The 18,849-nt window shown below is 38.0% G+C and overlaps 1 protein-coding gene across 2 annotated transcripts; it reads left to right on the top strand.

Annotated features, from left to right (window-relative positions):
- Positions 1–1,203: 1,203 nt before the first annotated feature.
- Positions 1,204–18,673, top strand: LOC124406836 (tyrosine kinase receptor Cad96Ca). Of its 2 annotated transcripts, none has more exons than XM_046882466.1 (8): positions 1,204–1,483; positions 12,270–12,520; positions 13,451–13,566; positions 13,888–14,317; positions 14,425–14,604; positions 16,082–16,432; positions 16,572–16,877; positions 17,707–18,673. In XM_046882466.1, the coding sequence occupies exons 1-8, from the start codon at positions 1,432–1,434 to the stop codon at positions 17,941–17,943; spliced, it is 1,923 nt and encodes a 640-aa protein (XP_046738422.1). In that variant the 5' UTR covers positions 1,204–1,431; the 3' UTR covers positions 17,944–18,673. The 2 variants fall into 2 exon arrangements, with proteins under 2 accessions (XP_046738422.1, XP_046738423.1); XM_046882467.1 differs by having other exon boundaries at positions 13,921–14,317.
- Positions 18,674–18,849: the final 176 nt, after the last annotated feature.

Raw genomic sequence — 18,849 nt, forward strand, 5'->3', positions numbered from 1 at the left:
CGAAGGCCACAAAGTGCCTCGCCAAGTGCGACGCCAATGCTCGCGCAGGAGTTAAATTCGGGGACGATTGCACGCCGAATGTTCTTGCGTCGTATCAAAGTTCGAGGAAATAAATAGGTATCATACCTACTGTGAAGTTGTGCAACGTGTGAAGTAAAGAGGGAGTAAAAGGAAGAAAGAAAAGCGTTTCATTCCATTTTCCACGTGAGTTTCTACAGGATCAATTGAATTGCACCGCAAACGGATACCAAGCGCTTTCACGCGAGTTTCCATTATAGGATATATCGATGTACTTTACCGTCCAGCAACCAGAGCTACCAATTACCTATTCCAAAGTTCTTGTATACACACTGTGCGAGTGTGTGTCGTACGTGGTGTAAAAGGCATATCTTGGAGAAACGGATGAAACTTTAATTGTACGTGTGTAAAGTGGTCGAATCGTTTTAGTGTGCGTGAATCGCGCGGTTTGCGCAGAGCTAATGTGTGTGTAGAATTATAGCTGCGCGTGTTCGGTGTTGGTTTAGAAAGTATACCTTCAGCTGCTGCATACACAGTGAATCTCAACGACGCGATATAAACTAAACTCGATCTAAAACGATTTATCACGTACGTGTACCGCGGTGTGGTTACAGTCCTCAAATTCGTTTACTCGTTAATCAAATTTTCTATTAGTGATCTGTGCAGAATTGAATAAGTATACAGAAACCGGATTTTTGCCTTTTTTCGTTTGTTTTCGCTAAAGCTATTGCGGTAATTTTTTTAATGCGAGAAATCGGCACGATCTTTGTAGACGAGACACCAAACAGTGAAGTGAATATCGTCTCGGCATATAGAGTTCTGGGATACTTACATCGTACTTCCAAACTGAGAATCAAATTTAAAATTCAATTTTAATTGTATGTGGAGCGTGATTCGAAATGTGACAGAAGAGCTATAGCATACGCCGTTGTAATATCAAATTAGATGTAATCCAATTAATAAACTCGTCAAAACGCAGAAAAACTTTATTTATACGGCTCCAAAAATATTTTACACGTCTTCGAAAAATCCTTAAAACTGCAAAATTAAATCATAGGTGATAGAAAGAGTGTTTTCAGGTCTGACAAGAAAACGTGAAACGAACGGTGGATAAGAAAGAAAAACCTGTATCAAAATAAAATCGTTTGTGTGTTTTTTAACTTGTTCAAAATCCACTGCTTCTAAATGCTATTTGTGAATCTAATAAATGTCCGAGATAACTCAGGCAGTGTTGGGTGATACTGACGATTCGTTAATGAAGCGATACAGGTGCATACAAGGGAAAAAAGTTGTGCACGCAGGAATATAGGTTGGAAGGAGAAACACACCCCGGAAAAATACGCCTAGCCAGCGATAATTGTGTTGGTCACTCGCTGCAGGATTTATCAGAGAATCATCAGCCCATGCAGCGAAATGTTCGTTATATGTGCGATCATCGCTGCAGCGGCCTTCTTCACAGAAGCCGGTAAGTTGCTACATTTGAATATGATAACGAAAAAACGTCCCAGCATGGGGACTTGTCGAGAATAACGATTGGTCGCCATTAGCGCTATTCATCAATACCATGTAACGGTTGAAAAATAGTCTGTAAACTTTATTACTCGTATACTGAGACTGCAACACAAGTATGTCACGGTTTTCAGTATACCGAGTCAATTTCAAGTACAGCTACTGCGCTGTTAAAACTTTACTGAGAAACTAAAATTATATGACGGTTTGAGCTTTGAAGGTTCTATATTATTCAAGGAAATTTATCTTGAATTTGAAAAGAGATATATATCCCCAAAAATTCATGCCAAGTTCCATTCTTTTCTATTTATTATCGTATATTCTTATGGGTCTGGAATTAATGGTAAACATTTTACAAATATTATGCATATATATAGGAATACGTGAACCATATGAGGGTCCAAAGAAAATCTCTCTTGCACAATATTGCAGTTATATTCTTTATAAACGTGGTGGGGCATCAAAGAGATCGTGATCAAATACCAAAATTTCTACCAGGACGAAAAAATGTCGCAAAAGAAACAGTAGTGAACTTGATCGACGAATTGACTTGATGCCAGTAAGCGAGGAACGTATAATCAGGTCACCAGACACCGCTTGCTGTCTGCAAGATGATGCAGAAGGTACTCAACGTGCACCTGAAACTACCTTTCATGTCACATGATCAGCATCGCATTTCTGCGACCAGAGTCCCGATTCGGGTAGCTAAATAATGCGAATTACTTTTTTACAAAAGTATTGCCTCGTTGGAACATACGTAGCTTATTATACCTACTTCAGCGATTTTATAAGCACTTTGAGTGAGGAGAAATTGGTTCGCCGCGAGTTTTAAGACCAGCCGAGAGATTTTTATATTATATGAGCTTTTAATCTAATTGTTGTATGCTATTGCTTCGATGCGATAATTTCAGAGAAAGGTGTTAACACTGACCCCATTAGCACAACTTCACATGGCACGTTAATACTGCTAATATTATAGAATATGTGAATTTTTTGCAAATGCGAAGGAAAAATATAAGGATTTACCCACGCATGGTATGATAATTATTCTCTGGAGTAAAGTAAAAAGGTTTTAAATGAATCGAGATTTATAAGATATCCTGAAACTCGCTTGAGTTTATCGAATCAGTGAGTATTGAAACGATCATGATGAAATTTAAACAGTTTTCAGTAAAACAACTCTGTTGTCGTTAGGTTTTAAGTTCATCGTTCCATAATTTTCTTTCAATTTTCAAGGTCTCTTGATTCTTCAGAAAAATCTGATGAGATAATTTCCATAAAAGCTTTCAGAGCGTTCAATTTTGAACCTGACCAAGAAATGAACTTAAGTATGCTGAAATAAATTGCCGTTAATTTGTAAAACGGTGTTCTAAGGAAATCTCTCTTTACTCCGTACGCGAGATGAGTAGATACCTATTTCTGAAGAGCTAGAGTCTCCAACAATTGCAACCGCACCGTTGGTGTTGAACTAGGACTCTTCTTTATACAACAGCGAAGTGATTTTGGTGAAAGTAGGTAATTCAGCTATTTATATTCAGCTGTCATCAACTGATAACCAATAAACTAAAATGAGATTCAGTGAGCCTGAAACTTCATTCTACGTTGCTAAATTCTATCTTTGGTATAAAAAATTATCGGCGTGATTAAAACCTGTGCGCTCGCCATTTTTCAACTCTGATCCTTTGCTGGTATAATATTCGTATGCTGATGAATTTTGGGAAAACTATGAAGTTCCAGTCTCGGCTTTATACTACCGCAGCTTGTTCAGTGATGAGTCACGTATGAAGTTGTGGAATGTTTGACCACTAGAGTCAATATAGCGTTCACGCACGACTCAAAAATCGCGCAACTTCAAATAACTCTATCGGTGGCTTAAACTCAAAAAAAGTCAATCATAAAACCGAGCATAAAGCCGTGTCTAAATACAAGACACTGTTAAGTCATCATGCGCATTCCGAGAACCAGAAATACGTTATACAATGGTAATGGTTCCCGGTTTTGAGGGAGGCTGTAGTAATAGCTCAAAAATCAATACGGATAGACCAACTGTCATAAATTTTCTCAAACGCTTGCTCAAACGTATTAAAAGAGTAAAATTATTCATATGGATCTTTAATAACAATAAATAATAATATTTTTCTTACAGGGATCATTACACAAAACTCTAAAAGTGTGCGAGATTAATGGTTGCGATGAGAAGATGGTGGCTGGCAGAAGTGTTCATCAGAAGTAGATGCCATTTTTTGGTGTAGAAAATTAGTATAGAAAAACAGAACCTGCATTATGTTTATCCTGAAAAACACATTAATTGTACCAATTGGTTAAAGAAATTAATGTCAATCCTGAGATGAAAAACTGTAGGGTACCAAAGCTTACAGAAAAACACTTGGGCTAAGCTCCTTTGATTTTTGCCAAAATTTTGGCTGACTTTATAAATCTGTCGAATTAGGTTTTGACCACTAATGATTAAGTCAAATTTAACGATGCTTTATTCACCGAATATGTGAAAAGCCGCTCCATTATTTCGATAATATAATAAATTGAATATTATTTCATAAAATTTACCAAATCGGTATCACAATTTCGTCTGTATTTTTTATTCAATAAATTTTTTTCATTATCTCAGAGTGGTTGTTTGATTGATTTTGTTATTTACACTAAAACAGTTATTTTGGTTATCCTTTTAAAAAAAATTCTTTAAAACCTATAAGTCAATTTGGTTACAAAAAAAAAAAACGTATCTTGAAACGTTTCTTCAAAAAAAAATATCTTCAACTCTGTAGTTTGAATGTACAAAATGGAAAAAAAAATAAATACACGCAAAGATTACAAGTTCTGTGTAACTAGTTTATACTCGCATGCTAATTGACCTGGAATTATAAATCGTCATTTCAAGACCTAGAAATCTACCGTCAAAGTAAAAATAGAATCACGGGTAAAGAATACAGAGAAAACATGACACATATCGAAAAGAGCAAGTGCAACTGCTTGACGGATAGCTGCGCTATACTGAAGAGATACAGACACGTAGAAAGATCGAAAGCAGAAAGCATTGAGCAAAGTTGTAATATATTTACACGAGTAAAAACTCAAACGCGAACGCTGCTGTGGGTGCATCTTCACCCGGACTTTACATTGCGCAGGTTTCCAGATCTAATTGAACAATTAAAATACTCGTAGGATATGATAATGAAACAGCGTGTTCGTACATTCATCGACGTACATGGTACCAATAAAAATAATATGACTAATCGTAAACTAAAACGCTTTTAACACCGTAGGAATTCTCATCTTCATGGGGTTAAATAAATTTGTAAGTAGAATGAAACTATTAAGTTCTTTGCAAGTGCCTGTAAGTGAAATTCAAGCTTGACAGAAAACTTCCGCCAAAGAAAATGATTTTTGCGACTGAAATACCGCGTGCAACAAGCAAGTATTCATAAAATGCAAGAATCGAATACTTATTGCCTTGAGTTGAAGTAGACAAAATTTACCGCCAGCGAAGCAAGTTCCTGTTTCTTGTTTCAGTCATACAGTCGGTTTTAAAAAGGATGATTCAGAGTGTACAAGTAACTTTAGACCTACCTAAAATGGCCGCGTGTTTTTGTTTTGTGTTTTTTTTTCTGGGAGGTTCCAACTCAATCATCTCTACGTGTCTGTGGACCGAGTCTGAACTCAGAACTTTCACTTAGAAAAGGCCAGCCACGCTTCTCAAATATTCAGAACCTAAGGCGACTTCACTTTCATGCGCGCTGCATGATTCTCGATTCAAGAGAGATGTGGTTACATTTGTTTTATCCGCATCCGATCGTCAAACTCCGATTTTCGTTTCCCAATACTATAATCGGTTGTCCCGTAATCATTAGAAATAATTTGTCGACTCGATCGGTAAAACGGTCAAATATTTTTCATTTGAAGAATGTATTTTTCAAATCCAATAAATCCTTTTTAGTTCGTAGACAACTGAGCTGAAAAATCAGCTATTTCTAATTATTGATTGTGGATTTATACGAATCACTGAAATGGCGAATTTATCGGCAAAAAGAATTCAGCATCCTCGAGCACGTTTAACAGTACAAAATGAGCCAACGGAGGCGGCTGCTTGAGTCATGCTGTATTCGGAATTCGTATACAGCAAGTGGTACGAAATGTGTGGGAAACGAAAATGGCGAATGCAGCTTTCTGGTCAATGAGCGCAGGTCGAATTCTCTGTTGCGAATTTACCACACAAAGTTGAATGGATCACAATCAGACGTTGTACTCCGAATCGTTGAAAAAGTGAAATAATTATTCGGTTCGATAATCTATACATGCGATATCAGTCATAGATGCCCCAGTTTTTAACTATCCAAAAGACGTGCTCGAAGTCAACGGATCTGCGTTGATGATTATACTTTAGCCTGAAGTATGCAAGAATTTTGCGAATAATTTGGCGACCTTAGTTGTGAATAACTTGATTAGTTCCGAGACCTTATAGCCGATGGAAAGAAAAATAAAACGACTCGTTATACGTGACGTCACGATTAAGTAACGACGCGTGATCGCCCACCTGCAAAGCGGGCTTGAGGAAATCCTCAACAGGTTGGATATTTTCAAGCTTACATATTTTCGTTGTAGATCCTGTTTCCCCCTTGGCTGGGCCTCTTTCACATTTTGTTACGACCTATTACGTAATCCCCGGATGCGATAGCTTTACCACGAAAATCTATGCCTATAATACATACCTATAACGTACGATGCGTGCGTCTGCAAGCGGATGTTTGGTCTAAGATTGGCCTGATGGGTAGGTATTATAAAACAGGACCGTTTTTTTCCGGTAAAGTTATGGAATAAAAACCGAACGACTGTTGTGAAAAACGGTCTTGATAGAAAATAGTATAAATATGCTGTCCAAACCTCCGAGCTCCATTGCACGAGGTTCAACGCTGTGGAATAGATTTGATACGTCAATATAGATACTCGAATTTTATGGACCGCGAATTAACAAAGAAATATCACAAATCAGCCAATAGAGAGCCTTTTGGCTAGCTTTCTAGCCGGGTAGAGATTATATAGGTATACGTTCCTTTCGCCATACCTGCGTTAACGATGTATAAAGATAACCGCTATTTATAAAGTGATCTTCAAATCGTTTATGTAGTCCAAACGATCGTTCAAACTTTTTTACCATTGTATCCTGAACAATGAATAACGTACTGTTATAAAACTTATACTGTAAGACACACTGCGGCGTTGGGGATCCGATTTAATCCTTCAGAGGCAAACACCAGGTCTGAAAATCCAGAGAATAAAAAACGGGGCGGTAAAAGGAGTAAATAAAAAATACGAAATGGTGAATAATGGAACGAGTTTTAATTTGTTATGCCACGACAAAGACAGATCAAAAGAGAGAAAGAGAGGGAAAGAGAGAGTAAGAACGGAATTAGGAAAAAACCAGGCACGGTTATACTTTACCACGCACAATTTTATGTATATATGCGTCTTCTGATATCCATGAATGTCTACCAGGAAGAAACCTGAAGGCCGTTAGGATGTAGTTGTTAGCTACATTCTAAAAAGTTTATACCTCTAATGCGTTATATTGTACTGTATCAAAGTGAGTAAAGGCATGGATTGGCTGATATTTATATTCGACACCTTTCACTGACGAGCGTAGGTATGTAGGTACAACTTATAATTCGTTCGAACTGTTGACAAAGAAACGTGACAAAGAACCGTTAACCAAAAACTGAGCAACCCGTAGTCCCATGTAAATGACATAATGCTGCTACCGTAAGAGCTCGGGATACAGAAAAAACGTGTTCGATTTTTGAATCCACGACGATACGGATCGGGGAAAACAGATTTTTCGTTCACCTGAATTTTCAGATTGCAGTTTGCAGCGTTCGTTAAACTGATGTTAAACTTTCTTAATTATGCAACAATATATGAGGATTGGAAAGTGGTTCTAAATTTCTCATGATACCGTTGCAAGTGCAATTCTACTCGTACATAACGCATATTTACGCAGAAGTTATAAAACGTAACCAATCATGTTTCCTGATTTTTTTTTGCGGGAAATTCAAACTTGTTAAACTTATCTTCGGTGTGTATTCGTCAAGGTGAAGTTCGGTTGGCCCGGATGTACGTGCAGACCACGTATATAATGCAAAATTACATTATCACATATCTGTGTGTTTCAGACATACATACAGCACATCATGCGCATCCTGGTGGATATATGTGTCTACCGAATGAAACTTTCACTGCAGGAATGAAACGCATTACACCTTATTATTATATACCATACATCCGTAATGCAAAAGAAAAAAATTATATTCACATTAATTCTGTGTTTGCAATTTAAAGCGACTCTGTGAGGATATTTGAGGTTATTCAGGATGTGTATAGACACATGGAATTACTTTTGCAATAACATTTATTTTAAATATAATGAACTCAAATCAACCGTATTTCGTTTCACGAAATCATTCTTCCACTCATGTCCATGTATATTTGTTTGAAAAATTAAGGCTTCCGATTCTAAGGACTGTATAGAAATCAGCGTAAAATTTAAAGGTAGTGGGTTTAGAAACCAGATGAATTATGAAATCAGGGTTTCGAAAGTAAAACTGAAACTGCTTGTGTGAAATTTTAGGGTAATGATCTATCCTGGAAGTGAAAAACATTTGAAAAACTGAAAATCTAAATGATTATAAAAACTTGAGAGATCACAATTATCTCACGTCTTATTGACTTTTTTTTAATGGATTCTCTTCGAATCGCCTGAACTTAATTCTTTTGTGATGCCAATATTTTTTTCAAGTAGTAACCACCTGTGATGATTCGATAAGAAACGTTTTTCTTATTAAGAATTATAAGAAAAGAATATCGAGGTTCATCTCTGGCACTTTGGAGAGAATGCGTTTATGGGAAAATATATATGATCGTAACACATTAATATTCTGAAAATAATATCGTTTTTGATATTTAAAAAAAATTCAGAATAACGTATTCGCTTCGCAACATTGTGAGAACAAAACATAGCTGTTCAAGTTAAAAAAAATTCCGCTTGAAAATTTTGTCGAAAATGTTGCGAAATCAACTTTAATTATATTCAGCTTGATTGATTTGAGTTACAGATTTGGAACTACGATCATTTCATACCTTTGTCCTGTAGTTTTAACGCTCTCTGTACATCATTAACACCAATAGATTAGGATTAACCGGTCTTAACCCAGACGTTAATGTATATAGAAAAAAATAGTGAGGCATTTCCCATATAATACAGCGTGAAATTGTTCGTTATCTGTCGATTGAATTTCATTTTCAAATATATTCCCTATCCACGAGTGAATTATAGTAATTATCGATGTTTTCAAGTACGATATATCGAAGTTGGTAACCAAGAGAAATCCTGAATTCCACGAATAATTCACGTTTCCATAAAATTTTCCATGATTTTCCCAACAGTCACCCACCGTGTGATTCGAACCGGCAAAGAAGTGAAGTCATCGGCAGCCATTGCATACCACTGCATCAACGTAGAGTATTTAATCGTTGAAAAGATCCGGTATCACAGGGAAATCGATCGACGTCTGTAATATTGGGTGGTCGTTCACATAGCGCAAGGTCCAATTAGCAGCTCCGACGAAAAGAGAAAGTCTCAAAGAGAGTTCTTGGAATCGCGTAAGGCTCGGCCTCGAGATGAATCGGTCGACTCTAAGGTGCAGCGAACACCGATCTTCGTGTAGATGTACACCAACACTCGCCGGTTCCATCCGATACACTGTGTGCATCGCAGTCATATATATATATATATATATATATATGTATAATGCGTTCCCAGGTATGAACGCAGCTGCGATCCGGAATGCAGTGACATTGTGTAACCAAAGAGCGTTGGGCTGCATGGAAGCGGGGAAAATTGCGTTGAAACGACACGTGGTCATTCATGTTGGCTGCCTTGGAGCTAGCAATGCGGCCAACTTCATTTTTCATCATTCTTACCTCTCATCATTAGCACAGCGGTATTTTTCTGGCTCGGCTTTGAGGAAATCTAACCAATCGACCATGTCGTTAAGTCAGGACATTAAGAGTGTAGAAATTTCCTAAAAATTTGTATCTAGAATATGATGTATGAAATAAGTTAATGATAATTTTCTGGTGGGATTCAGAAATGCATGAGTTTCTGGTAGATCGTGTATAATAATCAGTTCACGAATTCAGCTGTGATGATTGAGTGGCATCATTCAGGTTACTTGCAAAAGTATAAAACTATTATAATACACGAGGAACACGAATACTGGAGCAATTATACGGAAGAAATCGACACATGATAATGAGGAGTAGATATCTTGTGCAGTTAAAAGACGGCAGAAATTTCCTAGTGCTAAATGGTATTGCTTAGCTCCACAGTTGTTTGGTCGCACTTTCATCGTCCCACTTTCTCTGTAAGATGCCCGCTAAAGTCGGCGCATGACGAGAACGACAGTCGTATTCATGTCAATGAAAATTTTCTTGACGAGTAAATATATGATTACTGTGATGCATCACGCTGCAACGATGTAAAAGTGCATTTTTTGCGCATTTCTTAATCTCTTTTTTTGCCTACCAAATCAATTCGGTGTTGGAATGTTCCTGTCTTACACAATGCTCAAGCTATAATTTTTGAGGAGCCTAATGGAATGTAAATTTGTAGCATAGATCGAAGGTTATTCCTCTAGGAGTGCATAATTTTTATTCAACGAATCATCAGGCGCCTCCTACGAATGCCCGAAAAAAAAATCAGACGCAATCAATATTGTCCAAACAGTCTGTAGATACTTTTGTACAGTTGCATCACTCGCTTAGCAAAAACTGCTTATGTGTAATACCAAAAACAACTTTTACGGATTTTTGTAAATCCATAAGCCAATTTGGACATGAACCGTTCGAGATGCAGTCTGTATCCACTTTCTCGCACCAACACAAAGTCAAACTACTGTTTAAAGGGTACGAGCAGTTCGATTCCGGTTCAATTGCATTGTTACAATGCGACAGGCAACAGGTACCCCCCAGTTTCCATTCTAACCACCGACATTGTATAACGGATGCTCGAAACGAAGACCGTCGCACAAGTAACGATGTTAGTATATTTATTACAGCGAAATTTTTCTTAGTTAAGGTGCACGTTTTCATCTATTATACGGTGTCAAGAATTAATACACCATTTCACTAAATCTGCTACGTATATACGTCGTGTCCAAAAAGAGTCTTAAAATTTACAATACGAGTCTACAAAAGCGGTGAATTTCTTTCATTTTCATTACTTCATTTTCACTTTGTCAGGTGTCTGAAGCACGCGTAACAATGTCAGATAACAGACAGCCATACAGGAATGTTTGACTCCGTTGTATCATACATCACGAGCACATTTATCATATGGCAAGTATATAATAACAGTGATTTAGCCGTTCGATACTTACGCAGTGGAACACGTGAGTCTAGGATGGTTTTCATGTCCTAGATACTAGATTTCATTACCATATTATGAGTTGCGGTCCGACTATATGCTTACCGCTGATGTGCATCGAGCCTATAGCGAGCATCACGTAAGAAAACTCACACAACATTTACATAGATTTAGATTGAGGCGAAGTTCAATGGCTTTGATATATAAAAGGTAGCCTAGTTTTTTGGTTGATGTGATAGAAAAACTGCGTCTTCGGATCGGATGTACGTGTACACACTGCGGTAAATATAAGTCTAAGTTAGTTTGCTATAACATGAGACCCAATTAGTATCGTCAGACGAAAGCCATTTAGTTTTAATCATATAGGTGTGAATTCCGACTGTAGGAAGATGTCGACTAAATTTCGTGGCCGATCATTCTCTTACGCTGTTAAAAAACTACGGTGAAGACTTCTATACAATAATTTTTTATGTCGATCTAACACTATTTGATGTTTCTGAATTCTGAATTGACCATAAAAATTATTTTATAGTAGTCCACGCCAGTCGCTTTTGGTCAGTTTTAACACCGCCAATTTTATACAGTGCATGGATGAACATTAGCCACAACTGTCGGAACATATACCTACATGACATGTAACTATGGGGTCAGTAAAGCATCACCATGAAACCGAGCAACGGATACCTCAGCAAAAATTATAACAATAGTCGAACGAGAAAGCGACAAGACAAGGGTCACACTCTACTTGACGACCTGAACTAAAAATCTTAAGACATGCACATCAAGGTCATTCTCCTATACGGTGTATCTCTGCCTCCATCTTTGTAAACAGCTCTCTCTTCAATTATCACTGATGGTAATAACATTCGGCTAGAACTGTTGAGCGTTAAACGTACCGTGGCATCATCGCGTGAAATAGAAGTTGCTTTCCGCGAACGTTTTTTTAACCGATCCAACACCTTAAGGTAGCTATGAAAAATTGCTCACAATCAGAGGATGTAATGGATTAATGTATGATCCGGCATTGTATTCGGGGTAAGATGATGAACAATTCAAAACTCCAACGTAATCCACTATTTCTGGATTACTGTATGTATAAAAAAAAAAACTGGTACATAGAGAGGAAAATCGATGCCGTTGGCACATTTTTATCTGTCCTTTTGCGCGAGAAGTAAGTGGCAGAGATAAATTAAAAATTACGAGACTACATAAACCATGTTGCCCCCTGTTTATACCTTACGACTAATTGTAATTGGAGACCGTAGTGAGTCACAAATATATTAACTACTTTTTTAAAATTGACTTACAGGCTGCCAGTACAGTGAGAACACTCCTCCAGTGCCAAATGTCAATCGGGATTGGGTGGTTGCCGACAATGCGACCATAGGAACTGTCGTGACGATGGTCGGGGCTGTAGACAACGAACAAAAAAGGTTCATTTACGGATTGGAACCAGTGGGACACACCTTGAATTGGGAAAACACTCTGCAACGGCCCTTGCCTTTTTACATCGACAACAGCACAGGGACTGTCTTCACTAACGAGTCCCTCCAAGGCAGAGTGAGTTTCATAAATAATTTGCATGAAGATGGAAGTAATACGAGTATTTAAGTGTTTTGAAAGACCGGCATATGCAACGGATCTAAACTTTTCGAAGTTAGATGTGCACCACAAATTGTGCCTGCTCCTTACGAAGTTCAAACTATTTATTCATCTGCGTTTCAATGTGAAATTTGATAAATTGTTTTCGTCCCTGGCTAGTTACTGAGTCCGGTTACTAGTTTCAGCTTCAACTCGGTCTGAGCTATTATTTATTGGAAATGTGTTTTCTAATGCGACTCAATACTGCGAAGCTATACTGGTTAAGTTTCAGTGTCCCGGTCACGGGACCAGACGGTAAACGAGTCTGTTCACTGTCAAACCAGATTCTCTTATACCTCACAAGCATGTGTGTGTATAAAGACTGATGTACAAGACTGAAGAGTATCTTGATGTTTTACCCGACAAATCGAACCCGAGCATGCCAAGTGGCACATAGAAAACGTGACGAATATTATATCTTTATTCAGTATTCAATATCCAACAGTTGCATACACCATTGCATCCCTATCGTACCCAGCTGTAATCAAATTTATAAAAAATAGTCAGATATGCGACTTGTCAGACTGCCAACATTGACATACTATATTATAAGGACAACGGTTACTCGGGTCTCGATCGATTCAAGTATTTAGTCGAACTTTACTGATTATATTATGACCAGAAGCTAGCTGCAAATGTCGTGTAGGTAGTACGCAGCTTGAATGTGGAATAATACTTTTTATCAAATGGGTTCAGATTGCAGCTAGCCCAACCATCTTGTACCAACCATCGTGGCCGTGGCCGTAGCCGTAGCTTGGTTCCCAGAATCTAACGTATCTCTTGCTTGATTAAGCTTAGTCGACTACTATAACGTTAAGCTCTTTACGCGTTTTTGTTCCGTATTTCCAGGGAGGTGAGAACCTGTCTCTATACGTGACTGTCTCGGATGGTGCCCTCGTAGTAAAGACTGAAGTCTACGCACGCATCCTGAACTCTTCGGCACTGAATGGAGGCCAAACTAGCAGGTGAATAAAGCGTCCAATTATAAAATGTACCATAAATTTCGCTGATTCACATTATCAATATACATTTATGTAAAAATTTATCTGGTACGTACCGATACGTCATGCCGAACGATGTTTGTTATCAGATTAGAGTCAGGCGGAGATTCCGTTTCTAATATGATCGGGATTTTCCCGGCAGAAAAACAGAAGCGAGACGTTTCGAGTCCAAGGAATTCCAAAGAAAATGCATAATTGCTAACTCTTTTCGTCTAAACTCTTTTCCGCGACTTCTTCATCCGATTCATCAATTCCTAATTCATCTACAATCGTTTCCGGTAACAGTCGATCACCTTATAGTCAACCTTCTGGAGATAGATTCAGACCACCGTTTGGTTTTGTACCGTACCATGGATCCCCTCAACCGCCGGATAGATTTCCAATGACGAACAGGCCGCCGCCGCCGCCTCTTCCGCCACCTGCGACATCTCCGCGAACAACGATCCTACGTCCGCAGCCACCTAGGACAAAAAAACCCGAAGTCTTACCCTCGTCCACAACCCCACCAACGAGCAAATCGGTGGCATCAAATGAAATTCCTGGAACTGCATTGCCGAGTGCAAACGCGAATCCCAGCGAACCAAACGGGCCCCAAGACCTTGCCATGACGATTGTCCCTGTGGCTGCTGTGTGTGCACTTGTTCTTGGACTGGGAATGGGCGCTTGGTCACTTAGGCATAAATTTTGCAGTAGCAAGAAATCGAAAGAGGAAATGGTGAGTCGGTTTCCCATGAGTGAAGCTCCAACTCTTAATACTGGGTACTAAAAAATTCGACATCTCTAAGTGTTTGTTTCTAACCTTCTACTTTCGATGGTTTTCAGAAAGAGTCAGCTTCCGCTACAGTCTCGAATTTATCCGACAATCCATCCCTCGTCTTCAGCGGATGGGGTCGTCCAAAGGCACGCAGCAACACCTACGAAGGTTCGGACAAAGAGAACCACTCGGGAGTACAGAGTAAAGTTGCTCCGGATGATTGGGAGTTTCCCAGACATCGGCTCAAGGTGCGTAAAACAGCTTTCTGGACTCTTTATTGGGTCAGATGTAGAATGTTTCGATCAAACGTTATACCTGACTCGATAATTGAGGCTCGATCATTAATTTATCTTACGCATCCCGATTTTCAACCGTTTCCCATTAGACAAAAGTCGAACGGTTTAGACCACATGAGTCTATTTTTATGATGGTTTGGCATTAAGCATAAGATATTGTTTTCCCATGTACTTATGGAGCAGAAATATTAAATTCGTCGTAACTTTGAAGTCAACTCTTTTCGAAATAAGTCTCTTCGAACACACACAACGCAGGTGTTAATTATCGTCGATGCAAGACATTCCAAATAATATTTTTCACGGCGCAGGATGAGATTTTCATTGGAATTTAACAACATAATTGCTTTTTGGTTGTACCATTGAAATTCCTCAAATTGAGTTCTTAGTTTCTTCAACAATCTCTCGATGAAAATATGTAGTCACACTTTTTAAATATGAGGAGATTTGAAGCAGACGAAATACTATTTTGGACTGTGGTTTATACTAACGTTGTACCAAGGCCTGAGTGTGATTGACAATGCTGATTTGGAAGTTAGTGAATTTCTGAAATTTAACATGTACGACTGAAACACCGCTATTATACCATTAAGATCCATTAAACGTTGCATCAAGCTTAAACAAATAATTCTAGAAACATCTTTAGAAATGGCAAAGGCAGCAGGCTGCTCACGAAGTTGATTTTCTGTGTTTTTAGCGATTAATTTCTTAGCCGATGGGTTTTTGTTTCGAAACAGCAAAGTCAGCTTACCTATGCTTGTTATTCATTATCACGTCGGAAATATAGTGAATGGTTTTGAAAGCAGTAAAAGGCTTGTCAATTATTTCCAATGGCACATTATCACAGACAATTGTACGGTAAACAAATTTCAAAACTAATTGTAAGTCAAAACAGTTAATTGACAAATATCACATAGCGGGAAGAGTCTTCGAGTTAGACATGACTAAATGGGGATAAGTAATTCAAATAATCCTTTTCAATAAGTCTAATAATCGGTCATATTACCGTTGCAATCTTGGTAAATAAAAGTAGTACTTTGGAATTAGTAAATACCAGTTTATCAAATATTTGCACAATCCAAATTTTCGTAACACAACTCAATCGATGACGACCATCCGATGCCCCCAACGCAGGTGATAGAAGCGATTAACGATAAAGCGTCAGAAGTTGATCCGTTAAGCTGCGCAGGATTAAAAATATTTGCCAAGTTGCAACGATTTTCAAACGACGTCTGATCTCCGAGAAACCTCTCATTAGAGATAGATCGAATTCACTTTTTACAGAGTTTTAACTAATGATGACGCACCATAAAATTATACCATATTACCATGACAAAACCTGATCCTAATAACAAACGAGCATTGAATGCTTCACAAATCCAACAAAGTATTCAAAATATGACTATATTATTCCAACTTGTTTGTCATACAGATATTCAACATTCTTGGCGAAGGCTGCTTTGGACAAGTTTGGAAATGCGAGGCCCAAGATATCGACGGCAAGCCTGGGCCCAGCATAGTGGCTGTTAAAACCTTGAAGGAAAATGCTACGGAGCGAGAGAGACTGGACCTCGCCCAAGAGCTCAAAGTTATGAAATCGTTGGAGATACATCCGAACGTCGTGAGGCTGTTGGGATGCTGCACGGAACGCGAGCCAATGTTTGTCATCCTCGAGTACGTCAGCGGAGGGAAATTACAAAGCTTTTTGAGGGCCTCTAGAGAGGAGAGAAATCACGGAGGTCCCGGTCTAACTTCGCGGGATCTCACTGGATTCGTTTATCAGGTTAGTCAAGCTCGCGAAGGAAAACAGCCGAGAGCACTTCTGACGTAAAGACGTTATCTTTCTGTTATTGAAGCAGCCGAATGGATCTTGGATCTTGGTCCTCGGAGCTGTTGGTTTTCAAAATTTCATTACCTTCCAGATTGCGAGAGGAATGGAGTACCTCGCAGCGAGAGGAGTCATTCACAGGGACCTGGCAGCTAGGAATATTTTGATAGACGAAAATCGGGCGTGCAAAGTGGCGGATTTCGGATTCGCCCGAGACGTGGCGGCGAATCAAATATACGAAAGGAAGTCAGAAGGACGACTACCGATCAGATGGATGGCGCCTGAGAGCCTCTACGATAATATATTTTCGGTCAAGTCCGACATATGGAGTTTTGGAGTTTTGATATGGGAGATCGTCACCCTAGGATCCACGCCATATCCCGGGCTGGCGGCTGCTGAGGTAAGGAAATTGCGCTAAACAAATATAAATAATGACGAAATAGTAGCATACCACAATCAAGGGCTGATGATCTGTAGTTATCATCTTTTTTCGCGTCGTACTAATTTTTTTATGACGTTTGGAAAATTTTAACCACGACATTTCGACGGCTTCGCCTATGTTCACGGTATAATGTTCTCGGATTTTTACCGAATGCTATAACGGTCCTGTAACTGGTTGCAAAATAAGATCGTTCAGACAATTTCAGAGAATAATCACTGTGTATATGACATAAAAATTGATACAATGACAGACATTACGTAACATAGATATAAGTTGTTGTGATGTATGAGTTTTTGCAGAGTTTTTTGAACAACTATAAAACGGTTATATACTGAATACATTTTCCTATTCACGTTTCAAGAAAATTGCACAACTTCGGGTACAGAAATATCAATCGAAATCATTGTGGAGTTATTTATTTCTTAAAGGTTTTAGTACATCACAAAAATTTTCAGAAAAGAACCGTTCTAAACACAAGGATAATTCAGAAATGCTTTAGATAATTCAATTATGAAAAATGTTTTTCCTGTAGAATTTCAGGAATATTTGAAAACAAAAAAAAAATCGAAAAATTCGATGCTATATGTGGGAAATTATTTTTTTCATACATCATAGAATTGCAGAAAACGTCTCCGTTTATTCACATAAAATTGGAAAAATTTTGATGCGGGTATTTTCGGTGGGAGAGTAATTGACTTTGAGTTCAAGACAATATTTTCGTTCAATAAAGTCAAGAAATTTTTAAAACAGCGTCAATCATTAAACGAATTCTTGAATTGCCTTTCAGGTAATGAAGAGGATCAAGGAAGGATACAGGCTCGATCGGCCTGAGCACTGCAAAAGAGAACTCTACAATATAATGTATTATTGCTGGGACAAAGATCCAGCCTGCAGACCTTCGTTCACTGAGCTAGTCAATCTTGCAGAAGGTTTACTGCTTGATGAAACCGATTATATAGAGCTCGATAGATTTCCCGACCACTCCTACTACAACGTCCTCAGTCTCAGTGGCGAAAAATTATAACAATAAATATAGCCGTCAGCGATCGTGTTACAGGAGCTAGAACTGAAGCTGAGCAATGATATTTTCGAGACTGTCAGAATTCGAAGTATCATTCGTTCGTTTTAGATTCCGATCATCGCGCTAGTAGACATCCGACAGTGCACATTGTCAACAATGTAATTTTTACGTCGTTTGCCTAATCGAATAAACGATTGGAATGAGGGGAAAGTAATAAAAGACTTGGAGAAACAGGACCATCGGCGATAAAATGTTTATGGAGACATTGAACGTTATATTATTATTATTATGTCTGTAATTTTGTCGAAATTTTGTGTAATTTTTTTTCGTATACTGCATGAGTTTATTTCTTAATTAAGAAAATTTCACGTTAAATTTCTCGATGACTGTTGAATTTCAGTTTTAATTGATTTTAAAAAATTTGTTGTAATTCAAATGAAGGTCTCCAAATTTTTGACTTGAATGTACCTCAAAATCAAACAAATGTACGTACTATGACAAACTTTTTTTCCACATTATTATATGCGGAATTGTGTAACTAGCCTCAACGATAAGATATACTCTTGTAAATAATTTAAAAAATGAAAAGAATAAGCATAACGAATAGAAAAAAAAAATTACTAGGTTTTTAATATCGTTTTCAACTAATAATCATATTTCGGTCTGTACTTATGTCAAATTCAGAATAAACCTTTGTTAATATGCGGGGAAAAAGTAACAGAAACATTGATTTCAATAAATAGAACAACAAAAATCGAAAATAAGCTCAAAAAAGAACGAATGAATCGATCGTTTGATGGAAGGACGAATAAATAGTAGTTTGGTATTACTATTTCATAAATATCAAGCCTGGATTGATAGTAACATATATTTTAATGCGAAAATTAAATAATCTTCGCTTAATTTTCA

Source organism: Diprion similis, chromosome 6, assembly GCF_021155765.1.
Source record: "Diprion similis isolate iyDipSimi1 chromosome 6, iyDipSimi1.1, whole genome shotgun sequence".
NCBI lineage: Eukaryota > Metazoa > Arthropoda > Insecta > Hymenoptera > Diprionidae > Diprion > Diprion similis.